Source organism: Saccostrea echinata, unplaced genomic scaffold (genome assembly GCF_033153115.1).
Source record: "Saccostrea echinata isolate AGI-Se365-2 ecotype Australia unplaced genomic scaffold, CSIRO_AGI_Sech_v1 ptg000009l, whole genome shotgun sequence".
Taxonomy (NCBI): domain Eukaryota; kingdom Metazoa; phylum Mollusca; class Bivalvia; order Ostreida; family Ostreidae; genus Saccostrea; species Saccostrea echinata.
In genome coordinates, this window is record NW_026889758.1 from 1,632,408 (window position 1) to 1,659,093 (window position 26,686).

Below are 26,686 nucleotides of genomic sequence, written 5' to 3' on the forward strand. Positions count from 1 at the left end.
TATGCAAAGAATCTAAACAAGGAAAAATATTTGGAAATGTAAATATCATCTCTAAACTAGTCTTAACTAGATCGATTGTATATATATATATTACTAGCTACTTTTTTCTAAACTGATAATAAAGTTGCCTCTCCTTAAACTATATGTATTAAGCTGTCTATCCCTTAAGGCCTAAACGGTATTTAATCTTACCATATCCCTAAACTAGTAGAAGTTTTTATATTCCTAAACTAGATACATGTAAATTAAGCTTCAGACTTTATTCTCTAATTACTCAATGTATATAAATTAAGTTACTCTATCACCAAACTAAATGCAAATCTTTCTATCAATAACTTGAGTCTTTAACTTTTGACCACAGGTGCTGGAAGTTAATGTAAATATATAGTATGTACATGAACACACTATATTATATTTTTTTTTTTGACTCCCCAATTTGATCTCAGTTAAATTCAATAGTATGTAGATTGATCTAAATCGATGTTATTTGGGAATATATGTGTAATCAATTTATAATCACTTTGAAATTTAAAAATATTGGATATTTAAAACATTTTAATTTTGGTGTTTCCCCCGTTAATTAAAAAAAAAAAACTGATAATCTTGTTAACTGTGAGACCTTCCCCTGAATATAATGAAAGCGCTTAAAACACCGTGATTATCAACGGAAATCGAATTATTGGAACTCTCCATTTTGAAGGTCACAACGATGGCTTTTCGTCGAGCGTTGAAAAGGTTATTACAGGAGTTTCCAAACCAGGTAAGATAAATCATGTATGAAACACATTTAATTGAGTGTCTTCCGTGTGAATTACTTTTAGATGAATACCGAAAGTAGTGTAAAAGGGGCCTTTGACAGCCCACGTGGGAATTTGCAGACGACGTTTTTGAGAACAGTAATTTGGTTTCGTTTCATCGGACCTAGCCCTGCTGTTTAATCACTGAAGACAAACTTTTTTTTTTTTTTTAGAATTGTCGATGTTGACTAACACTTGTTGCTGTTAATTTTTTTTATCGATAAGTTGAACAAATAAAAAAAAAAGATTATCATGACTATTGTGCTAGATGTGTTATTTATGATTGTTGACCATGTTGTATGTGGACTGTGTGTATGTCTTTAGAACTCCCGAAGCTATGCCACAGAGGGCAGACAGTTGGTTACTATGATTCCAGGGGACGGAATTGGACCAGAGATTTCACAAGCCGTCAAGGACATATTTAGTGCTGCAGGGGTAAAGAATCAAATTTTTACTCAGACATATATCGGACTAGTGTGTAACTGGTAACTTATGCAGATTGAAATTAATCACTGTATTGAAGAACAGGGAAAATTTACTATTTTGCAATTTAAACTATATTTAGAATTACTGATTTTATGGTATTTTCTTCTTCACAATGTCAACATGGTCAAAGCGATATTGTACCTCTACACAAACCCTTGACAAAAGTCACTAATTAAAAGTCGGGCCATAGAGCTGCTATTTCATTTATTCCTGACCTTGGACTGGAAACCAATCAGAAAACAACTGTAATAGTGGGTTAAATGTTGCAATAAAAAAGTAATATCTCAGTAAAATGGAAAGTGTCAATTGTCTGAGTTGGGACCAATTACCTCAAATATTATATCGCCACACCCCCTAACTCCATCACTACCCTAACTCTGTCACTTTCAGGAAACTCCACGCTGTTTGTAAATGAATGTTATTGTGACATCATTTTTGGCGTGCTGATAATCTACAATCAAATGCCAAGATATTATAACAGTCAAGTTCAAGAATGCATAAAAAATAAATAACAATTACACTATTCATTGTATATATCATATTTTATGTGAAATCAGTAAGCGCGTTTTCCTTCATGTGCTATTCCATCAATATCTCCAACAAGTACCTCTGTCTTCAACATACTCATCTTCATATGCAAGTCATTTTTATGAAGGTCTAATGTCCAAGGTTGAACATATCATGTTGGATACGGCTTAATTAAAAAACATTTTATTTTTTTTGTGTACATTTGCTCTAATGCACTACAGGTTGGCGATAACGTTAGTTCAACTTTATTTCCTATAAAATATGTTATATTAATGTTATTTTTTTTTCTGTTGTAGATTTTTTTCTTAAAACTCATTTAGTACTATTTTAAATCTTAAAAATTATTTTTTATGGTTACAACTTTAAGAAAAAGGGACAAAAAACTGAACTGGGGAAAAAACATGCATTTAATATGTTGGCATATTATAGAGGACACGGGTGACGAGTCAGGGTTCATGGGACGTAATGTACATGAGTGTGCTACGCGTTCTAGTTAATGGTGTTATACAAGCCCAAAAACTGCACTTTTTTCTTAATAGTTCTGAAAACAATGTTTAGTTTCATTACTAAGAGTAGCAAACAAGAAACAGACCAAAAAGTAATTTGGAGAGTAACACAGGGTGTTTTCCGCTTATGGTGACAGAGTTTGAGTACTTGGAGATATTTGAATTTAACTAAACAAAATGTTAAAACTAGATTTCAAATTTGAAAATAAACATCAGATGGAAAAAAAATGAACTTCTATGCATTTTTCTTGAGCTCAGATGTCAATTTCATGTTCTTACTGAAAGATATATTTTCATTGGTTGGTTTATTATTAACCATTCACATCATGTGTAACCACAAGCCGACTTAAATGGCGACTTTTGTCAAGGGTTTTTGTAAAGAAACGATATCACAAAATCTTGGCATTGTAAAGATGTGGTAATTTTAACTCTATGGTTTCAAGCATTAAAGTGATATTACATTTAACTATATACTTGTAGTCAGTTACATTTAGCAACAATTATAGACCACTTCAGAAGATTGGCTGTGTGAATATCAATATGTTTTTGTAGTTTTAAGATTATATTCATCAGAAACTTTAAAAGCTAACTGATTTCTTTAGACTTTGGTGTCAGTTTGTGTACAAATGAATTTTATCAAATAGAACAGCCATAAGATAGTTTATTTACTTTTTGATGCAGGCCCCTGTTGACTGGGAAGATGTTGATGTCACTCCTGTTAAAGGCCCAGATGGAAATTTTCGACTCCCTCCAAAGATATTTGAATCCATGGATAGAACAAAAGTTGGTCTTAAAGGCCCATTAGCCACACCTATAGGGAAAGGCCATCAGTCTCTAAATCTGGCCTTGAGGAAGTGAGTGTAAAACTAAATATGTATTGTTCTGATTTTAAAATAAAGAAATACTGTTGACACAATTTATGTGTAAAATTATATACGAGACCCTATCCTCGCAAAAATTTTTCTCACACCAAATATTTATATTATTAATGTAACAGGAGATTTTTCTCCTCTCCTGTTACAATCAATATTATATACAACAATAACCAACACTTGTGTGAATTTTTTTGTCAATGATAAATACCAAATAGCTATCTCATAAAAATAAGGTGTCATGGAAATTTGGTAATTTGTAATACTCAGTATAACCAAATCAAACTTGCTGTGACTTGATCCTATATTTTTCAATACCTCATTTTATAGAAATGATGCCATAACATTAGATGAACTGATTTTTTTTTTTACTCAGAGCTTTTAGTCTGTACGCAAATGTGCGCCCCTGCAAGTCGATAGAAGGCTACAAAACAGCCTACTCAGATGTAGATCTGGTCACTATTAGAGAGAACACCGAAGGTGAATATAGTGGTATAGAACATGTGGTGAGTTTTTCATTGGTACAGAGCATTTGATGAGTTTTGTAGTGTATGTTTTAGCTTTAATTGGTAACTTGTTAATATTTGTCTAAAACAGTCTTAAGATTTTTTTCTTTTAAAATCCTTTTCATATAAAGTTGAGATTCATTGTCTTTGAAAGATTTGCTTTAAAGACTGTAGTGTACACACATTAGAGTATCTCTTACAGATTGTTGATGGTGTGGTACAGAGTATTAAAAAGATCACAGAGGAGGCGTCTATGAGGGTAGCGGAGTACGCCTTTTCTTACGCACGGGACAACAACAGGGACACAGTCACAGCCGTCCACAAGGCTAACATAATGTAAGAAACCTGTCAGTTGGTAAAAACGCAAACAAAATGGAAGAAATCTATTGGCTACAAGGCTGACATAATGTAAAAACCCTTTCTGTTGGCTACAAGGCTAACATATTGAATGTTAGAAATCTGTCCATTGATCACAAGCAAACATATTGTAAGAAACCTGTCTATTGGATGAACTGACTTCCATAGGCTGAGTTCATGCCAGTAATTTATAAATTAGTAATCTAAGTTAAATTATATACAATTTTATGCAGAAGAGTTTAGTCCTGTATTGTGTACTGAAGATATCAGTGCACCACAATTTGCCATGTTTGGTTCAGACTTCAGGAAATCAATTTGGTTTTGAATTGTACATACATGTTGGCAAAATAAAAAAGTAGTCATAGATAAATGTTATTTCAAACACATAATAAGTTCATTGTGTCTTTTGATATTTCCACCACTAGCTACTCATGACCAAAATAGTGTGGTTCCAATGAGCTCCCTGCCTCCTCTCCTTCGTTTTATTGCTCCGTTTCAAATTCTAAATACTTGTAACATTAAGAGTCAAGATAAATTTACCTGTGCCATATTATAAAAATATATAATTTGCTATGTACAGTATTCACCTCAATCACTAAGCCATGAATCAAACCATGTGCCATTGGTCAGAGAGTTGACATTTTTGTGTAGTATTTACTATGATATTTCAGTATATTTCATTTCTCTTGCAGGAAGATGACTGATGGTTTGTTTTTAAAGTGCTGTAGACATGTAGCCGAACAGAACAAAGATATTAAATTTAAAGAGATGTACCTTGATACAGTCTGCTTAAATGTAAGTCGACATCTTAGCAGAGAAGTATAGCTTTATATACTAATCATGTCAGCAGCAAAGATACTCAAGCACAGTGTATATTTCAAAGTTTCCTAGTATTGTTATGCAGTCTGATAAATGTATAATGCACCAGTACTTTATTAAAGGGAAGTCTTTCACAATGAAAACGACCCACTCCACTGTTTTCTCCTTCCAGATGGTTCAAGATCCCACTCAGTTTGATGTGTTGGTGATGCCAAATCTCTATGGTGATATTTTGAGGTAAATCATTAAATAGTATTAGAATTTCAGAAAGAAGTATAAGAATAAACCTAACATTAATAAGAAGCTTTACTATCAAAGACGTAAGACAAGTAAGTGTGGCAGTCAGGAGGCTCAGTAGCCAGACAGCTTAGTTGGTACAGCATCATCTTAAAGTTCAGAGGCCCCATATTCAATCTTGGTTGTGTCCATTGAATTTTCTCCCTTCCTGTTACATTTGGTGCTTTGCCATGCCCTTGAAGTTACCTTTGAATGATGTACCAATGGCTCAATAGTTTGGGGGAGGGCTGGATGTGAATCCTCCTCTGGTCTGTCACATTTATCTGTCATTCTGTCCCATAAGATGTCATAGACTTAACAATTACATACTTGGAGATGTACCTTCTTGTAGCCCTTATTTTTCCAATCGATATCTATTGATCGACAAGTTTATATCTCTGATTGACATTGACCTTTTTTTTCCAGTTGATATTTATAAATGAGTTTATATCTCTGATTGACAGTGACCTCTGTGCAGGACTTATTGGAGGACTTGGGGTGACACCTAGTGGCAACATAGGACAAGATGGTGCAATTTTTGAATCTGTAAGTTTTTGTACTTTTATTTGTAAGGAAATTTAAGTTGAGTCAAGATAAGTAAATCATTCATAAAGTGAAAATGTAGATAATGTAGATAACATAAAAAAGGAAGTAGTTCCAACTCCTCAGCACAGAAGTGCAGAAAACCTTCATTTTCTTCTTTACAACAAAGAGCTAGGTTCACTTTATGCATAAAATGGCCCTGTAGATATACCAATTTATTGACTAACACCTTATGTTCCATTTTAAATATCAAGATAAATTAGAGACTTAGTGCTTTCATTTCCTATTAAATTTTTTCTCCTTAAAGTCCAGGTCTTGGAAAACAAGCTTTATGGAATAGCAATGTTCTTGAATTTTAAGGAAAACAGGTATATTTAAGTACTTTCAGAGAAGAAAAATAATATGAGCGCACCCTCTGATCTAAAAAATAAAACATGTTTTGTAATCCTCAGAAACAGTTCTATCAGTAAATAATTGCATATTTTAGATCAGAGATTGTGCTCTATATTAAATATCGAAAAATAGCTTTAAAAATTGGCTGTTTTTGTAGAATTGTTCAGGATATGAGGAAAATGACACATTTCATGACGTCATAATGCATTGACTAGCCAGAAAATTACGTCATTTTTGGTAGATTCGCAATCGCCAAATGTCTAAATGAAATTTAATGCATTGTCAACTAAAACTAAGCAGTTTCAGTTTTTCAGAAATTCACAGGGCCAAAAAAGGCCCTAAGTGAACCTTGTTCTATCAACTGCCTCAAAGTTGCAAGAAGTTGAGAGAACTAAATGTGATCTCAGCTATATTTGTGTAGTTGTTTAGAGGGTTACATACATGTGTATGTGTGCTGTCAATTAAATTGTTTTTAAATCTTTTTACAGGTACATGGAACAGCCCCCGACATTGCTGGGGAAGACAAGGCCAATCCAACGGCTCTGCTTCTCAGTGCTGTAATGATGTTACGATACATGGGTCTTGGACAGTACGCACGACGTATAGAGACTTCCTGTTTTGATGTCATCAGAGAAGGAAGAGTGAGTAGTTCTTTATTTAGGCAGTAAAAATTTGGTCTGATTGTAATAAAAGTTTTATTGTGTATTGTAATAGAAATTTTATTAATACTGATTATAATAGAAAATTTATTATGGATGATTATAATAGAAATTTAATTATGGATTATGTTAGATATTTTATTATTGAAACACTTTATACCATTAATAATACCATTAATAATTTGCAATTTTAATATTTCAGTTTTTGACAGGTGATTTAGGGGGATCATCTAAGTGTTCCGAGTTTACAGGAGAAATTTGCAGAAAAGTGCAGGAGATTGAGTAGGTTAAGACCGAGGTCTAGCAATTATTTATTGATATTTTACTACAGACTTAAACTATTCATGTTGAGGGATTGTTTCAGATCTTTAATTAGGATTTTTATAAAACACAAGGTAGATCATCTCTGTTAGAACTTCTGTTGTGCTTGTGAGCTCTTAGTACAATTCTCTTTTCTGCTTGAACTTTCAGTAAGGTTTGACATTCTCGGTGATACATAATTAGTGTCTCTCAAATGGTGACCTAGATTCTCATTGGTTAAGAAAGTAATAACATTAGCAACTTCAGACTGTTGTTAACAAACAATGAGATGACATAAGCCACACCTCTTTACTGTAAGAAACAATGTAATTGGCTCCTTGCGTCACTTGTTGACGTCTGACCCATTTTTATCCCATGTGTATTTCACCCGTGAATGAAAAGCTGTGTAAATTTCAGTATTGATGAGCTAATCTGGCAACCAATGAGAATCTAAGTCTTTATTTGAGAGACACTAATTATGTATAGCCAAGAATGTCACACCTTACTGAAAGTTCAAGCAGAAAAGAGAATTGTACTATGTATTTTTGTGTATTCATTGTCAACTGCTTTATAAGTCCCATGATTTTTTTGTTTTTGTCAGAAATACTGTTTATTGACTTGTTCAATATTTTTGTAATATTTAAAATTATGGGACCCACTTTAGTTTTATTTGAATCTCATATCTGAGTTGTTTATAAGCATGTATTTTGTGATAATGTGTGGAAATAAGTGTCAATGAATTTCTTGCAATATTAATTTTAAAGATAGTATCGTTTTTATGTAATGTATGACAGTGTAAGTTTAATGCAATACTCCAGCCTCAATATCTGTCTAGTAGCGGACAAAGAAGTGACTAGAGGTTCCACACTGAATTCTGAAGTCTTTGGTGTATCTCATTGCAGTGGAAAAGGTTGTCATATCTATAAACAACACCACAGTTTGTCATACTAATATCCTAATTATAACTACAAAGTTTTAATATACATATTACAGTTAATTTATCACAAACGTTGCCTGTCAAACCCAGCAATCTTAATGTAGCACTCATTAACTGTGTAAATTTCATGCAGTTTGTAAGACAAATCTATTGTTATCAATTGTTTAATTGAACATTTGTATTCTACAAGTAAGAAGAATAAAAAAAAACTTTTAAATGCTACATGTGTGTGTTTATTTCCGTGTTCATTAATTCAGTGTACAATTTGAAAGATTTATCTGGAGTGCCATGGGCACCTTAAAAACACAGGCATTATATTATTGTTATAAGTATACAGTACTGCAACTACCATTAGGATAAAGCACTGGAGTATATGATAATTACTGTACATAAATTTAACACACCCAAAACTTAGTGCAATCTTCCTCATCAGCTGATAACATCATTATCGTTTGGTGCAAAACTTCTCTATGTAGTAACGGATGCTTAAGTAGGTGGACATAAAAAAGCATGAAAGACACCCAGATATGATTACCACTAAAATGAGTACATGTACAGTTATTGTTCTGTTAAAAGATTTTAAATGTATTACAGAGTATAGTGAGTTTTTTGATACACTGTTTAACAGGAAAGCAGAAAATTTTTGGCTAGACTGGAAATGGAACCCGTGACCCCTGCATCCTAGTTAGGGTGCTCTACTGATTGAGCTATTCAGACTGATATCCAAACTATTACAACTGAATTGATCTTGAAAGAATAATGCTTAAATACACCTTTTAACTATGGACGTAACATTTTTTACATGATATCATAACTTATTTATAATTCATACAGTGTAGCAAAAAAGCTAGTAAAAATGTTATCAATTTTAAAGATCATGGTAATTTTAAAGCCATTCTCTCCAAAAATCCTTTTAATTTTTTTTAATATGATATTTTATACTAAGTTGAAGAGAATAAATGGTTTTCTACAAAATGATGAAATTCAGAATTTTTGTTTAAAAAAATAAGAAATTAACATATATTCAAATTTGAGAATAAATTAACAACAAAAACTAGTATCGTACCTAATTACAGTACAATGGAGATAAGCTTCAAAATATTAATACATTAAGTTATGAACAATAAAACTACAGAACTATCAGTCTATATCAGAGAAATGTGATTTATATACACCATTTAATAAACACATTGTGAGTTACGAGTTCCATTGCTCATCACACATTTCAACAATGCTTTCTGCAATACTGCAGGCCTTTACTGCCTGATCAGAAGTGAACACTTCGCCGGGAACAGTGTTGAACAAAGGGTACATTATGCTGTCTGGACTACTGCTTACTTCGGAGCCAAACTGTCTACAAAGGTCCGTCAGTCCAGGAACAGACACGCGGTGCGACAGGGAAACTAGGTCATGAGTCCTCAGGTTATCCCCTGCTTTGTTAGCATCTTCCCGATACATCAAACTCTTGATGCACTTTTCAATGGCCTGAAATTAATGAATGAGCTTACACATACATGTAATGGCAAATACCAACTCTTTCGAACATGCATAAGAAATCCTGACAAAAACCTGTAAAAATCTTGAATTTGATATTTGAGCATATCAACAAGCTTTATAGAAACTGTGTAATATGTATGAGAGGGAACCAATTATAGCGTTAACAGTATGGTTGACACTGTCTTTGATCAGGTTGCTCCATTTAACTCAGATCTTTGTTGCAAGCATGTCACTTAGATATGGTAGGGGTCTATGCATTACCCGAAGCACTTAACCACGTATATGTCCACATGTATTTCAGCTGTGTCATATAAGGTTAACTCACATACATAAAATCAACTCAATATCTCCAAGCGTTTAGGAGAAAAAAAGTACCCGAAAACCCTAAAAAAATCAAAAAGACCGTAATTTCGTAAAAAAAAAATATATATTGAATTTGAAGAAAATGTACTTGATATGTAAACTTATCAAGATACACTCGCATACCAAAATTCAACTCGATATCTGTAAGCGTTTAGAAAATGAAGTGCGGAAAACCAAGTGGGACAGACAGATTAGACAGACGAGGAGAAAACTTATAGTCCCATCCAGTTTCACCTGTAGGGGACTAACAAGCATCGATCTCTATTAAAAGCAAACAATTCTCTGAACTTCAAGAATCTTGAGCTAGCTTTTGGATTTTAAATTTTAATCTACTTAATTATAACTTGCATTAAAAAACCATTTTCTTTTATCCTGCTATACACCAAAATCAACATACCTGATGACACTTGTAGCATATCCAGTTCAAAGTATGAGCTATCGTGTCGTCATCGATGCATCTCTCTTTTTGCTTGAGTGCTGCGATCAAGTCGTATTTGGCTTGTTTGAACCAGAGTTTTCCAACTTGTGGTTGGGGGTTTGGTGTTCTTTTTTGGACGCAACCACTGCTCGATGAAGACCAGGATGTCCAATTTCCTCTTCTTCTACGTCTGCGCCGTGACATGTAGCCATCTATCCAATCATCATAGTCCTTCTTCTGGGGTTGTGAAAACGTAGATTGTCGCTCTCCATAGTAGAAACTGCCCCCTCTTCCTTTTCTCTGTCTATAATAATAATTTCTTCTATCATCAGAAGAGTTTCCTATAAACTCTTTGAATTCACCATTTTTCAACCTGCGTTCTATCTCTAGGATGTATTGAGTCACATCTTTCGCCAAGTGATTATCTGGATGTTTATCTGGATGCCAATTCATTAGTAGTCTATTTCGAACTCTCTTGAAGTCATTTGGATTGTATTTCCATGCTTCAATAAGTGTCCATTTAATTTCTTCGAAAATGGCTACTTTTCTCATTTGATATATCTCTCCTTGCAGATCAGTGTGTCTTTCGATTTCTTGTGAAGTGTTGTTTCCTTCACTTTGGATAAAGCGATATAATCTGAATGCGATTTCACAACGAATATCAGACCCGTCATTGATGTTATACATAGAAAACTTATGATTGTCAATTTTCTTTATTATTCGGACATAGATAAACACATAGTCTTCCACACCATCCAGCGACGGATTGAGAACTTCAAAGGCCACAATTTCTCCATCACGGAATTCTCGAATAGAGTTGTCTAAGTAATCATGGAGATCTTCAGGGACGTATGATCCCAGTTCCGGTTCCCAACTGGTTTCAATTGAAACTTCTAATTTTGATAACAATCCACGCATTTCTTCCGCCGATTCAGACTCCATTAGTCTCAAGATTTGTTCGCGATAATGGATTGCACACCCGTCAGTGCATCTAATAATTACATGAAATAAGGGGTCTCGAATATATCTCCATGCTGAATGTAAACCTTGGTCAACCTTAATAAACACCACAGCTTCATCTGTATCAAAGAACACTGCTTTACTCCTCACAGAACCTGCAATTTGCACCTCTTCTTTACGATAGAGGAGTTTAGTCTCTAGTTGAGAAACTTGCTGAAAATGCAATCTGAGCAAATTTTCTTTGTATTGTTTAATCATACTCTCCGTAACCCCGACAGATTTAGAAAGAATTGCACATACTCCATTAACAAATTCTGTCATCTGAAATTTTCTCTTCAAAGTTTCCAAACGTTCACATGATCCACATTTATCTACAGAATGAATGATTTCTTTCACTTGTTGTGAAAGAAGTATCGGTCGAAAACAAGAGGGAAGGCATGAAAGTAATCTTTTTTCATCGTATTTCTCTAGTTCAACAGATTTCACAAATTTAATGAGGTTGAAGTTACGTATTCTCTTCACAAAGTCTGGTCTATCACATAAAGTAAGGCTGGATGATTTTTCCAATGTGTTCTCACTTGAAGGTAGATATATACAAGGAAACTCAAGAAGTTTATCATACTTCGATTCTTCTGGAATTGATGTCTTCTGAAGTTTTTCAAGGGAAGATAAAAATCCGACCATTGACTTTTGGCAAACGAGAAGCTCTTCTGGGAACAGTGGACGGTTTCCAACAGAGGAATGGAGTAAATCAAACACCCTTGCATAGTGATATACACATGCCTCATCCGCAACACCAAGGTTCCTGAAAAAATTAAAATGTGCTCCAAATATTTCACTTCCTCGGCAAAGATAAGGTGGAATTTCTTCTTTTCGTATTAACTGTAAAATAACTTGATCTAAGCGAAGCCAGCAGTTGTGCTCTATGTTGTAAATCAAAGGTGTTTCACAAAACCCTGTTTTCAATTCAACAATATTGTTTGAGGCGAAATCCTTCAGTTTTGAATAAATATTTCCTATAAACGTAGACAGATCAAGAGTACTTTCCTGATTTTCATGTTTATCTTTTTCTTTCCTTTTCAAGGCATGACAAACTTTATGAACATGCGAGATCACATCATTCAAGTCAGGAATATTCTTTATCAGCAATAGTTCTTCAACTTTACTCCAATGGGTTCTATCTTTGCATTTAAGATCAGGCAGGATTTTACAAGAGGACCAAGTTATTATCTTGCTTTCAGGATAAACTGCATTTTCAAAAGAAATTAATGAATGACCTGTTTTAAATTGCCCTACAATTTGTGAATACTCTTTTTCAACTTTTGTTGGAATAAGAAATTTAATCTTTCTGAGTTCACGAAGAAACCTTTGCTCTTTGTGTAGATTAGGGACATTCAAAATTTCTGCCAGAAGCAACTTTGAGTGGGACATTAAAGATTCATCTTTTCTATGGGACTGCCTTTCATCTATTTCTCTTGCAAATCTGAGTAAAACGTTGACAGGAATTTGTGTTTTGAGACCAGCATAGATCAAAAAGTCTTTCCATTCTTCGTTGTAGAATGGGTCTAAAGGTAATAATTCGCTTTTATTACACATCTGCCGGCATAATCGAAGAAAAGGGGTAAAAAATTCACAGACCCTTTGTAACTCTCTTGTCTCAGTATTTTGAACGAAAGGAAATTCTTTGATCAAAGATTGCATTCTTTCACCACCGTCTATGAACAAATGCTTTTCTTTTATGTATTTAATATGAATCATTCGAGTTTCATGGTCAAATAGCTGTGGATATCGAAGAAAGTATTGTTCATAAAATGAAACAGGGTTTATTTCTTTCACCGAGAATTCCCTGTATATTTCATAAACACGGTAATTTTTCTTGAGTATCTTCAATCCTTTGTGTTTGCAAAGGGACCGTAGGCCTTCTTTTGGAACACAATCCTGCTCCAACGACATCATTTCTCCATTAGTGATGAGATTTGTCAATGAACCATCAAAAGATTCATAAAAATTTATTTCTTTAAATTTGCTTTTCAAACTGCTGAAGTCATCATGCAGTTTGTGATATAAAAACATAACAAGATGGACTGCATCTTTTGGCAACATTTCATATCTTCCTTTGTGGTGGACAAGGCACGTAAGAACGTTTTCTACGGAGAGCAAAGAGGCACAAACACGCTGCATGAATTGTCTCAATTCAAAAGTATCTCCAATATAGTCTTTGCATGGTGACGGAATTTCTAATTTTAGCAAAATTCTTCCTATTTCCTGATCTTTTCCAAATTGAAAGGAATCGGTGTCGAGAACTGCATGTCGTAATTTAAACGGAAATAAAATCACTCTCTTGCTAGATTTTGTCGCTGCTGGTATCAAACACCAGGACCCCAAATGCTTCGTACAGTCTTCAAGTATGTTTTTTCTCGGAAGAGAAGATAAGAATTCCCAAAATCTGATGAACCATTTTTTGCTCTGATGTTTCTCTGACAAAGGAACAGGAATCTCTGAAAGCAATCTTCTGGACTCATTTTCTTCTAGCAATTTTGTAAAAGTTTCTAAATCAAGTTGCAAAAGACAATCCTTTGCTTCAGTCAATTGGCTTTTGAATATGTTAACAAGTTCTACATGCAAAAATTTCTGTGATGAGTTTGGCAATAAATCACAGTATTGCGAAACAATTTTTTTCCTGTCTTTAGAAAAGACTTGAAGAATGTTGTCATTCTGGACACACAATGGTATCCCTTCTAATTGTTTGATGTGGTTATATTTTACCAACCCAAAGCAGACATGCGCAAGTTTTTGAACAAAACTGATGTTCTGAAATAGCGTTTTCTTCAAGCTAATTCCAACTGTTGTAATGCGGCATTTATCTACAGCAGCTGTATTCCATGACTTCAAAAATTTCACAATTTCAGCAACATTAAGGAAAGGGGCACTTGAATTTGATTTCAGTGACTGTTGCACAGTTTCTGCAATATGAGCAGGAGACTCCAAAATTTTCATTCCCAAAAGTTTCAAGATATTTGACAACTCTGTATCGAACCAAAATGCTTCTGCATTCTGTTGCATTTGACAGTTACTTAAATAATCTGGAGCTGTCTGAACAGTGGTTGAACATTCATTTGTATTTGGTGGAACAAAGTATGTTGAAAAACTGTGATTATCATTATTTAATGAAACAAACGATATACATCCGCCTGTCACATCGCTCTTTGTATTTTTGGTAAAAAAGTGGCGTGTCTCTCTAAAACTATTAAACAGGGCGGAAGGAAGGTATATTGGAAATAATTCAACTTTCTTTTCCCATGCAAACTGATAAAACCCCCTCACAATTCCTTCCCATTTAGTGTTAGCAACATCTGATAAAATGGGGAATGCATTGTTGTACACGTCTACTGTCTCTAAAACGCTAGCTCCATTGTCCTTGAATAGATGTTCACGAAGGAAGCAAACAAGTTCTACAAAGGCAAAGGGGAGTGCGTGTTCAAGCAGGAAATCGTTCCAAAGCCCTTTCAGACTTTTTCCTTTCACCGTGTCTACCCAAATATTTGTCCGAGAAGCGTCAACAGCAAAATGACCATTAATATGCACAGGAAGATTACTCTGGATAGGTAATGGTAGAAAATCAAATACTTGGGACAAGTCTCTGTCTTGTTCTTTTGCAATCTTATATGCAACACCTGTTCTTGGTGACAAGGATATGTTTCCATCTTTAAATCCATTTATCAACCGCTGATCTACACCATTTTGGACTTTAACATCGCAAACTTGCGAAACACACCACAGCTCCTGATAATTTTCGTCACATGAGATATCGAGTTCTAATTGGTATTGAACCGATAAACCTTCATTTTGTGCAAGGGAAACCCTCCCAGTTTGTAAGGATTCCATATATTGTTTAGCATGGTTATTGAATTGTTGTAACTTATCGTGATCTGTGCGACTTCGTATTGCTGATACTGATGATATTTGTTGTAATTTACCATCAAAAGATATTACAGAAAGTGTGATTTTTGCTACATTTGATAAAAACATTAGCGATTTAGGCATTTCATTTTTCAAGGAAGAAAACAAATTTTCAAGATCACTATTTGTCATTGCTTTGCCCTTTTTAATTTGGGAAACATTTGCCATTTTTTGCGTTCTCAGTGGAAACCTAAACCACGTCCCTGTGGATGCAGGAACTTCTTCTGTAAGGTATGTCTGGTACATATCTGGAAAAGTTTCTTTAAATTTGATACTTTGAATGTTATCAAGCATCATTCCTGGGTTTTGATGGGTTGCCAGAGGAACGTACTTGCAATGCGGATCAAACATGACCAAAGCTTCACCACTTGGTACTGCATTTCCCTTTGTCAAGAAAGATGGAACGTCTGTGATGTGATAAACAGCATTAAAGCCAATTCCAAATTGACCTGTCGTCATTGGATCCGACCCCTTGCTTCCTTCGCCAAGCTTGGATATACCTTCAATATCTGTCTTTGAAAAGCAAGAATTATTGAAAACCACTAAACTAGGTCCCTGTGTATCTTCAAGAGATTTATCAAACAAAGAATCTTTAGGATGAGTTCTTTTGTCATGTATGAAATGAATTTCGGTTGCCCCAGCATCGTCTGCATTCTGCAACAACTCATTCAAAATTGAAACATCGCATGGATAATCTTTCAAAATTCCTTTCAACCTTGTCACTAATTTCTCAGATTGTCCAAATGAAACAGCTCCCGCAAATCGTCTTAAAAATTGGGCACTCTTTGATTTAATCTCAAATAGGGATGTTGTCGACACGTTTAAATCTCCATGTGCAAAAATTATCTTGTTGTCTTTTGCTATTCTACATTTGTTGTCATCAATACAAAGGTCCTTTGATTTTCTCATAATACCCTCCTCATCAGGAAGTAATATCTTTTCCAAATCACAACTAGCCTGAAACTCAATTCTTCGTTTTGATTCCGAGAGCATGTTCAGAAGACGAACTACAGTAGGAACATAATTTGAGTGCTCTCCTTCCTTGGTTTTCATCTTTATAAGAGTTTGAACAAGACATTCGACTGAAAACATCTGCTTCACGCCTACACTATACAGAAATGCTCTATATTTTGTCCATCGTTCTTCTATTTTGTACAGGAACGGCTTTAAGTCACTTTGAAGGTCAACTGCACAAAGTTCTGGTTTGATTAATCCAGTCGACTTTGTCAAAATACAAGGTTTGTCTGTAAAATTTGTTAGCAATCTGCATTTTCTGCTATTAAAGTACCTGTACACCTCGTCAAAGACCTGCCACACTGAATCCGAGAGATCAGCAGGAACATTGGCTGTTATCTCTTTAAACTGCTCAATCACTATTTTTTCGTCAACATCAGAAAAATACCGTACTCCCAAGTACTTAAGGGCGTGAAAGAAATTTTCTTCGTCAATCACAGGTCGAACACAGCCAACAACACATCTGCAGTTTGAAAGAAAGAGTTCCTTCCCTGCCTCCAATCTCTTTGATTCCGAAGAATACCATTTGAAAGGCCATTCTGAAGGTGCAGGCTTCCGTAGGACTGGCAGAAATTTTATGCTTTGCAATGCATTTTGAACATCATTTAGACTATCCTTCTTCAGTTCTATATAACGCAGAACATTTTGACACCTTTCTCTCATCTTCTCGGGTTTTGAAGACAATCTTTGTACTGATTTGGCACGATCGATTACTAATTCATTTGGTAGAGTGTCAGTTATCATACCAAGTTCCTTAAGTTTTTGCACAATTTTCGACTGCGTAAATTCTTCTACTGGGAATCTCCCATCATCTACTGAAAAAAGCCACGAGACACAAAATTTACTAGAATCTGAGTATGGATAAACAAGTTCTTTGGGTTTCCGCAACTTTCCGTGTGGCTTGGTTGGGACGCAAGGTGTTTCTTTAAGTCTTTCCCTGACCTTCATATCATCAATTTGGAGAATGTGTAGTAGCAATTTATTCCTCTCTTTAACAGAGTCTGACCACCAATTTGTTAATAGACTTGGTATAAATGACTTCAGGTAAAATGTTATAGCATTACAGATGTTTTCTTTTAGTTTTGTTTGACAGTCTGAAGATTTCTGAAATTGTTTGTAAATATCTACTGGCATATCCATTACAATTTTGTCCTGATCATTGAAAGTCAAAAAACAACCAAACGATTTCTCTCCTATTTTTTCACCAAAATCATATCTTAGTGAAGGGTCAAGGAAAATACATTCACCGAAATAAAACTTTTTGATATCTCCAGATGTTTTCTTCTGGTAGAATAATTTATGTTCAGACCTGACAACTTTTTCATAAAAAGAAATCACTAATTCATTCATCATTTCGTCTTTCCCAAAAAGTGGCCAATTTTCATGATATTTTTGAGAATCTCTCCCAGATAAACTCTCCAATAAATTGAGATAGGCATAGCAGATGGTATTTCGCAATAAAAACTTATTCCATTCAGTTCCTTCAGAATATACGTTGTCTGATAGGCTAACCGTCAAACGCCGCCGACTGGTCTCAACTGCAAAATACCCATTGATATGAACTGGCATCATGGATTCCTGTGGTAATGGAAGAAAGCAGAAAACATGTCCAGTTTTGTAAAAGCCCAGTGGAATATCAGTAGATTTCTTTTCTGTCCTGTCTAGCAGCAGACAGTGATTATCTGGTATTGCTGCACTACCAACAATGATGTTTTTATCTGTACTTTCAGATAGGTGTTGACAATGCGATCCAATCTGCCAGGATATACTCCAATCCATCTCTAAAGTCTTTTCCTTCAAATTCTCTTCTGTTAATATCTTTTTAACAAGTTTATTTCGAAGAATGTTTATTTTAATGGTTATGTTTTCTTTCCTTTGTATTGGCTTTTTATTCTGCGTGAGCAACGCCTTATTTGCCTCTTTAAGTATGTTGGCATGTGTGACAGCCACAGGATTTTTTGAAATACGTTGTATTCTGTAAAACCGACACTCTTCTCTGGCTTCCGATGCCCAGTGAAAGAATTCAACCGTGTTTACATTCTGAATAAAGAGCATCAAATTTCCAGCATCTTCAATGAACTTCTCAATCAACTGAATGACTTTCTGTTTTGTGTAATGTTTGGAAGAAATTTGATTTTTTGTTTCGTCTGCTTGTTTCGCCGTTCTAAGAGGAAGTCTGAACAGTGTTCCTTCATATGACATGCTGTCGCCCTCAATTTGGCAGTCACAACCAAATACACCATTAAATGGTCGTAGTTGGTGTCTTAGACGATGTCTTGTTTTTGGGTCTGATACCTTGAATCGCAATCCAGGATTATTGTTTTTCAAAGCTTTACCAAGATGGATTGTTCTTGGGTCCAAGATGACGAGTGACTCTCCACTTATAATACTTGGCATGTCTGTAATGTTGTAGACAGAACAAAATCCCAAACCAAATTTTCCTATTTTCGTCATATCGGACTCCTTAGTTCCTGCTCCAAGTCTTATGATATTTTGAAAGTCTTTCTCTTCGAACTTGGCATCATTGTACACCCAGATCGCCGGACCCTGACATTCTGCCATACCTTTGTCAATTAGACCAACTCGTGAATTTTCATTCGTTCTCTCATCATACAAAACTCGGAGACATGATGCACCAGCATCGTCTGCATTTTGGAGCATCTCTTTGAGAACACTTGTTCCGTCTGCATAATCTGCGATAAGATTTTTTAACCTGTCAGTCAATTCTTCCTTTTGTCCCCATGGTATGTCTTCAACTCCCTTACTTTCTACTATTCTCCTCGTCAGTGATGACACTCCTAGATTTGCTGCAATACTACTCCTGATCTTCGGATGAACAAATTTTAGGTCCTCTTCGTCTTCTTCATCCTCCTCATCCTCTCTTTTGTAATCCACATAAGTGCAGTCGGCAAGCGGAAGAAGCTGAAAAAGTTTGCCTTGACTTTGCACCGGGAAAAGAATTCTTTCCTTATCATGCGTTGATAAACAATCATTTTGATTCAAGTCTTCCATTATGTTAAGAATCCCCTCTACAATTAATAAGTCATGTTTTGAATCCACCAAATCTGAGGTTTGCTGGCGAGTTTTGATGGTTTCTAATATGGTAATAAGATCATCAATCTCAAGGTCTGCTTTGCAACCTACTTTCAGAAAAAAAGTTTTAAGGATATCGTTTTCAGAATATATCTGTGGTAATTGATACATGTAGGGTTCAAGTGTTATCCCAGATATTCCATTGAGAAAGTTAACATAAACTTGTCTTGGTTTTGAAAAATTCTTTTCTGTCCAAATTATATTTTTTTCTTTGCACATGACAAGACAAGAACCTGAAATCGATGCTTTGGCAATGAACTGGTAAATTTCTGTCAGCATTTGCCCAAATTCTGAAGGATTTGGGATTTTTTCGTATTTGCCAGTAAGCAGAAGTAATTGCTTCAATACTATATCTGTGCTTGGATTTCCGTACAATAATTCATCTAAAATATGAGGTTCTAATGTACTTTCATTGAGCATTGCTACAGACCCAACCAACATCTCATGATTTTGACTATACATATCACTGGGAATTCCTACTTCAATACTAGCACTGTACCACGGCATCAATTGAGGGTAGTGCTTAGGTTTAATTGTCATTTTAGGCATCCAACAGGAATATTTCATCTTTTGCAGCAATTCTTTTTCTTCTAATGACGACGTTTCACCTTTTAGCAAAGAATTAACATATCTCTCAAAAGCTCTCACTTTAATTTCTGCTTGTATAAGGGACATTCTGTCCTTGTTTATCAAGTGATCTAAAGTCTGCATGAGATCACTTATTGACACATCCTTTGATGACTTCAAACCCAGTTTCTTTAACCCATTTGAATACTCGGAAAAGTCTAAATGTGGAAATTTGTCAGTTTCACCCTGGAAGAGGTCTTGAGTTTTATCTGTAACTTCAAATAGTTCTCTAGGTAGTCTTCTTTTCCCGTCAGTTGAGAGTACAAATGGAATTGATGCCGCAATTTCTATTTGTTCCGAACTAACATTATTCATTTGTATCTTTTTGAGAAAGTAAATCATGAAAACATCAATATCTTTCTCGTTGTATCCATTGTTTTGAATTTTCTTCAGAATGTCAGTTGTAAGGTTTTCTTCTGTTTGTCGACAGACTCCAAGTCGTAGAGCAAGCTGGGCCCCATTAAAGTCTCCAGTTATCAGTGGGTAGGGAAATTCTACAGGGAAATCTGTATAATTTTGTGGTGTCATCTTATTGATCCCCAAAACTGAAGTAAGAAATATTTTTTTCTTTCCTGAAGTTGCAGGAAACATCTTTACTTTTTTCAAAAGCATATCTACACTTGAAGTGAGATTATCCGCCTTGCTTATAAACACAGCAAAGTCCCTTCGATTGTTTTCTGAGATTTCTTCAAATTTGTCAACAAGATCGCTTAGACAAGTGGAAAGAGTCATCATTTTTGCCAATATTTCACAAACACCATTTTCAGTTGGACCAAAAATATACTTCTTGATAGCAGCACTTGGGAAACACTTGGGAAGTGCATGTAGAATGGTAACATTGAGTGAGCGAAGTAGTTCACAGATTGAATCTGGTAAGATACTTGAGCCTTGTCTCCTAACCATGTATAAACCTTTGAGTCTGTGAAGTCTAATTAGGGACAAGCTTTCTTCTTCCCGTGCTTCTGGTAAAATACTGAGGTGACATATGCTATCCATCAAATCCTCGTCATTTTCTTGCACAGAAATATACTTCCATACTTTGGAAATCCAGTCTGAGATTTGCTGTCGCTCAGAAGGAGGTATGTCTTTAGGTATATTTTGTTTTTCAGTTGATTTTTGCAACAATATTTTAAAATCTGAAGAAGAGAAGACTTTAACTCCATGCTGGCCTGTAACGATGAAAATACAACTTAACATGAGAAAAGCAATAAACAAAACAATAGACAAATCGTTATCTATGTTTATGATAAAGTTTAGAAAATATATTAACAAACCTGATTTTGCAAGTTCTAAGATACAGTCTTTCACATCGTCAGGTATGCTAGACAGTAATTGTTTTTCCGTTAAGGGGAACATTTTTTCTTCTCCTTTTAAACAGATGTAGACTGTTTCGTCTTTGAAGGACACAAAGGTTGATGGATCATCTGTAGGTAACAACTCGACATCTTCAATCTGATCTACTGTGGTGTTCGCCAAGATATAGTGAAGAATCTCCAGTTTCAGGGATCTGGTAAAGGTTTTGTATGTTTCATTTTCCCGCAGAAGATGACAAATGAATTCTGCATTTATTGTACGTGCTTTGACTCCCTTTGGAAAAAATTCCTTGTTGCATACAGCAAACTGTAGATGCTCTGGAAGACAAACCAAGTTATCTGTATAGATCGTTAATAGATTTCTAAGTGCTTCTAATGTTCCTTTGAATAATTTCTCCTTAGAATCAAAAATGAAAAATCGCGACTCTTTAAAATGAAGCTTTTTTCGGTTGAGAGTTTCTCCTTCTTCCTTGAAAAACATTCTAAGACCAAATACTTCGGTATATACTGGCCTTAACAAAATAGACCACTTTGGATCCACGTTTTTTGCGTCAGGAAGGCAGTGGTAGATGGTTTCTGGTGCAATAGTGGGATCTTGAAGAAGAGATTTCAAAAGCTTGGTGTAAACTGATGATAACAACTCAGAAATCATCAATTTGTTCCACACCAGCCTGTTGTCATCTGTTTCATGTTGGTCTTGGGTTGCCCAAAGCATATGACGTCTGTTAGAGGTTAATGCAAAGAAACCATTGACATGGACTGGCAAGTTGGTCAAACTTCGACTGTCTGGTTCAATCGGAAGTGGTAAAAAACAAAATACATGGCCTTTGAAATGTTCATTTTCTCCCTGTGTCAGTGGAAATGCTATACCCGCATAGGGTGCGTAACCTAGTTGTTCATCATGCGCTAATTCTAACATTCTCTGTGACATGTCCTTTTCTCCTTGAAAAAGATTAACTACAAACCACTCCTGTTTGGTTTCTTGGTGATTTTGTGGTCTTTGCGTTGTGAGAATCGCTCTGTATTCACTCCACAGAGATTGTTCGGGAATTTTGTTTTTTATCACTTGATTCTTGATATATTCTCTGTCCTTGGTAATGTTTACATTTCCAACACCTTTCATTTGGACAGCAAACTTCTTCCGAAATCGGGTGTCATAAATCGAGACGTTACTAACAGATTTCAGGAAGAGAAGAATCGTTTCTGCTTCTTCTTCAAAAGATTCAAAGAGCTCTGTCATTTTTTGTGATGTGTAGATTTTATTTGAGAGCTCAGAGATGTTTTGACGTAAAGGAAACCAAAACAGAGTTCCTGAAAAAAGTGCAATTCTCTTTCAAAATGCATTTTTCTTGAATGTATAAAAATTGTGAATTTGAGTTTTAATTTACACATAATGGTAAAGTAACCACTGGATAAATATTGTCAAAATTAATTTCCTTTGTCTAAAACACTAGTATATAAATTTGATTATGTATTTTTTTTCATTTGAAAGTAACAACAAAAACATCAAAAGAACTCTGGACTCACTTGGATAATTTTGTTTCTGAATAGCTGACTCGTTGAGTTCAAACAGTCCCTCGCCTTCTAATCCCAGGGTCTTTTTCATCAGTGACCACGCGATCTTATATTTGTTTGTTGTCAGCTTTTTGAATGGTATCCGGTGACAAACTTTGTGTGGTAACTTCAGAGGATTTATAATCAGAAGCTGATCTCCGCTAATGATTACTGGAGAGTCTGGAGAGTTAAATAAGAGTGATTTAGAAATACTACCTGTCAATAGAATTCTGCTGATTGGTTTTCTTCCTTTTTTACAAAGAAGCAATTCCATTGCAGTGCTGCTTCTTCCATATATGGTACCAATTTTGATGCGCCAGATGCGCATTTCGACAAATTATGTCTCTTCAGTGATGCTCAAGCCAAAACGTTGGAAATCCAAAATATTTCAATAAAAAAGACTTGGAAGATGTATACTTCCACTTGTAAATGGGTACACAGAAATATTACATGTGATGTGGAAGACAGCATTGAATATTGTACCTGTGATTTTGAAAAATGAATTTAATATCGTATGTACCTGTTATGTATTTTAGAATTGTTATTTGTAACTTTTTATATGGAAGAAGGATTTGAATATTGTACCTGTGATGTTAAAGATAGATTTGAGTATTATACCTGTTTATGTGGAAGATGGATTTGAGTATTGTACTTGTGATGTAGAAGATGGATTAGAGTATTGTACCTGATTATGTGGAAGATGGGTTTGGGTATTGTACCTGTGATGTGGAAGATGGATTTGAACCCTAGTCCAAACCTTCCCACTTTCAGTGCGTCTTTTTCCTTGACACTTGTGTAAATGCTTTTGATACCTTTCCAATCATCTTGTGAGAACACTCCATCATTGTATACACATAGAGCAGGAGTCTACAAGATTCAATAATCTTTCAAATAGCATTTCTCAATTTGAGTAAAGTGTAGGAAACATGGAATTTGATCCTTTGATGTAGGTATATGAAACAACCAGTATATTGAAAGAAGATTTAAACCAAAAAAAAAACTGAGATTTTAAGACATAACTTCATTTTGATTGCTGAAGGAACATAACAAACATGATTTTATTAACACACAATTAATATTACCCTGAAGTATTCCTGATATACAGGTGTGTTTGCCCCCGGGGTAGGGTTGTGATCACCTTCAGCATAATAAATCTTAAAAGTCGTGGCTCCGGCGTCTTCTGCATTCTGTACAAGTTCCTGTACCAAAAAAGTATATATCCTCTGAAAATTCAATTCCTAATGGCTTCCCTACGAAAATGAAATTCTGAATTTTCTGAAACCACAAAATCAATTTTTTGTGACAATTATTAGTGTTTAATCTCATTTGAGGGTTACAAGTTTAGTTGTTTTGATGTAAGGAGACCTTACTGAATGCTTACAGTGTTATTTTATTAATTTCTACAATTACTAACGAATCTCATCCCATTGACTTGTTCGTGCAGCTCAAGGAGGCTTCAAGACTTTCTTAAAAACCGGACAGTTCAGTTACTTGTCAGCATTGTAAATACATGTATCAATTTGTACATATTTTATTTACATCTCTGCATTAATCTATGCAAAAATGAAAACACACACAGACAAGGCTTTAAGCTATCTATATCGATATCAGAAAATCTACATTTAATTTCTGATATAAAAATTTCGATTTTCTGATATCAAATTAAAAATCGTTTTCTGATATCAAAAATTCAGATTCTTGATATCAAGAATTACTGTATGTGTATTTTGAAAAGCGGGCTTCATATTTTAGCGGCTTTGGCGCAGACAACAATGCGCTAATTCATGAATACCGCTAAAAAAACATTTATAAATACAATATACGGCATGGACATGTATGGCGCTAACTCATGGTTTCGCCAACAACTTCATACCCAGTGATTGCGCTAAATTTTGAATACTATATATACGCCAATTTATGTACACGTACAGTATTTTTTGATATCAAGATGAAATATGGAGGTAACGAACATTATTCAAGCTCAAAAGTCCAATTAAATAATACGAATAGGGAGCAGAGCAAACACGGACCTCCAAAAACATCAGAGGTTGGATCAGGTGCCATGGAGGAGTGAGCATCCCCTGCCGACTGGTCACACCCGCCGTGTGCTCCTTGTCATGATCGGGAAAACGGAAAAATCCAAAGACAATTCAGTGTGTAAATAATGGCCTAACAATTAGAATGGAAAACGTTAATCAGCATTTGACTTAGTGATAAGTTGTATTTGCTGACAAAGTCATTGTATCGACAATAAAACTTGCGAAATGATGACTTCAAACGAGACTGTTGATATCCTTGATTTATGAACTTGTTTGTCAATACCTTGCCTCGTTTTAAAAATTGTTCATACGTAGAGCATGCTCTAGCGTATCGAATCAACTGGGAGACAAAAACCCCATGTGCAGGTGATTAGGGTATATTGCTGCATAAGTAAGGGAAGTTGATGATTGAAAAATTAAAGTCATCACGTTTATCATAAAGCTTTGTTGTTACATTACCATTAAAGTTTTTCTCTGATAAAATATCGAAATGTGAAAGTGATGTGTAAGACTCTGTGGTATCATTTGTTTCAAGTTCACTGGGATATATTCTTAATTTTTCGAGAATTCAAAAATTGATATCAAGAATTCTTTTTTTTGGATATCAGAAAATGCCTCAAAAATACATTAAAAGGAGTTTGAGGAAGAAGACTAGATAGAGTGAAAGACGGCCAAACCAGGATAAAAACTGTATACTTTCTTTAGAAAGTACAGGTTTAATAATAAAAAAAAAACCTATCATTATCAAGCTAAATGTAAAAATGAAAATGCCCATGTCTCAATTTCATTAGGGTATGATGACGATAGGGAATGCGTCGCCCGCGTGGCGCAGTGGTTAGAGCGTCTGCTCTAGAGTCGAGAAGTAAGGAGTTGATCCTTACGTCGCGGGTTCGAATCCCACTGTGGGACGTGGAGACCGGTCCTTCGGATGAGACTGTATAAATCGAGGCCCCGTGTCGCAGTAGGTGCTGGCACGAAAAAGATCCCTCACTGCTCAATTGCCGTAAGTGCCGAGTATAGGACAAAATTTGCAGCTCTCCACCGGCAAGAGGTGGCGTCTCCATATGAGTGAAAAATTCTCGAGAGGGACGTTAAACAACATACAAACAAACAATAGGGAATGCAGTCCATGTTATTTGTTTTAGGAGGTTTATACTTATCAATTCTCTATAGCTATCTTTGTCTCAATGACCCAGACCCATTTTCTTGGCGATGCCCAGCCCTTCCTGCCCTCCTCTTTCAACATAAAGGTCCTTCAATATCCAGGGTGAGACTTACTCGGATAATTTGTGACCCGTCCGGATACTGGTCCAAGATGTTCTTAAGTTGTCTTAGAATGGGCGGCTCACATATCCCCTCGTAATCACTATCCACGTCTTGGTTAACTGTAAATCAAATGAATTACAAAGATTGCACAAATTTGAGTTACTAAATAAAAGATAAATCCATTCTTATCTTACATAGAGTTCTGTTGCAAGAATCTGGTGTACAAATATTAGTATTGTCTTCGTTGTCTGAGTCCATCATAAATTCTCATAAAGACGACAACATCTGAGAAGAAAAGAACAAAAACTATTTCATTTCTTTCTGATTTTAACAGCATGTGATCATGTATGGTCGTGCAGTATAACATTTTTAGTCCTTTCATGCACAGATAGACAAACATCAGAGAGAAAGAAATTTAAATGCCTAGGGACTTTGTTGTATATAGGATCTATTGATTAAGCATTTTTTGAAAATCATTTATGAACAACGTATATATATAATATATATCTACCAGCCTATTCCGAGAAAAGAGGAATAACGAAAGTTGACGGTATTTGAAACCTTTTGTACATTTAAAAGAAGCATAGTTTTGTCACGGATTAG

At 35.1% G+C, this 26,686-nt stretch overlaps 2 protein-coding genes across 2 annotated transcripts; one reads left to right on the forward strand and one right to left on the reverse strand.

The window, feature by feature from the left end:
• Positions 1-629: 629 nt before the first annotated feature.
• On the forward strand, positions 630-8,201 carry LOC133181576 (isocitrate dehydrogenase [NAD] subunit alpha, mitochondrial-like). Its single transcript, XM_061316086.1, has 10 exons — positions 630-760; positions 1,122-1,232; positions 2,999-3,171; positions 3,566-3,695; positions 3,898-4,031; positions 4,745-4,847; positions 5,044-5,108; positions 5,612-5,693; positions 6,572-6,724; positions 6,945-8,201. Exons 1-10 carry the CDS (start codon positions 710-712, stop codon positions 7,026-7,028), a joined length of 1,086 nt encoding a protein of 361 aa, XP_061172070.1. The 5' UTR covers positions 630-709; the 3' UTR covers positions 7,029-8,201.
• Positions 8,202-9,042: 841 nt separating this feature from the next.
• LOC133181577 (sacsin-like) lies at positions 9,043-26,369 on the reverse strand. Its single transcript, XM_061316087.1, has 8 exons — positions 26,278-26,369; positions 26,096-26,202; positions 23,861-23,977; positions 23,498-23,645; positions 22,752-22,958; positions 21,186-22,535; positions 10,237-21,080; positions 9,043-9,464 (listed from the first exon to the last, which is right to left on the reverse strand). The coding sequence occupies exons 1-8, from the start codon at positions 26,342-26,344 to the stop codon at positions 9,177-9,179; spliced, it is 13,128 nt and encodes a 4,375-aa protein (XP_061172071.1). The 5' UTR covers positions 26,345-26,369; the 3' UTR covers positions 9,043-9,176.
• Between the last annotated feature and the right edge of the window lie 317 nt (positions 26,370-26,686).

Excerpts from the sequence above, each read along its gene's own strand:
- LOC133181576 (XM_061316086.1), top strand. The coding sequence starts at position 710 with ATGGCTTTTCGTCGAGCGTTGAAAAGGTTATTACAGGAGTTTCCAAAC. Across the intron at positions 1,233-2,998 it reads ACATATTTAGTGCTGCAGGG|GCCCCTGTTGACTGGGAAGA; the intron begins GTAAAGAATCAA and ends TTTTTGATGCAG. Across the intron at positions 4,848-5,043 it reads TTGATACAGTCTGCTTAAAT|ATGGTTCAAGATCCCACTCA; the intron begins GTAAGTCGACAT and ends TTCTCCTTCCAG.
- LOC133181577 (XM_061316087.1), bottom strand. The coding sequence starts at position 26,344 with ATGATGGACTCAGACAACGAAGACAATACTAATATTTGTACACCAGAT. Across the intron at positions 22,959-23,497 it reads ATCCATCTTCCACATCACAG|ACTCTCCAGTAATCATTAGC; the intron begins GTACAATACCCA and ends TTAACTCTCCAG. Across the intron at positions 9,465-10,236 it reads TATGCTACAAGTGTCATCAG|GCCATTGAAAAGTGCATCAA; the intron begins GTATGTTGATTT and ends CATTAATTTCAG.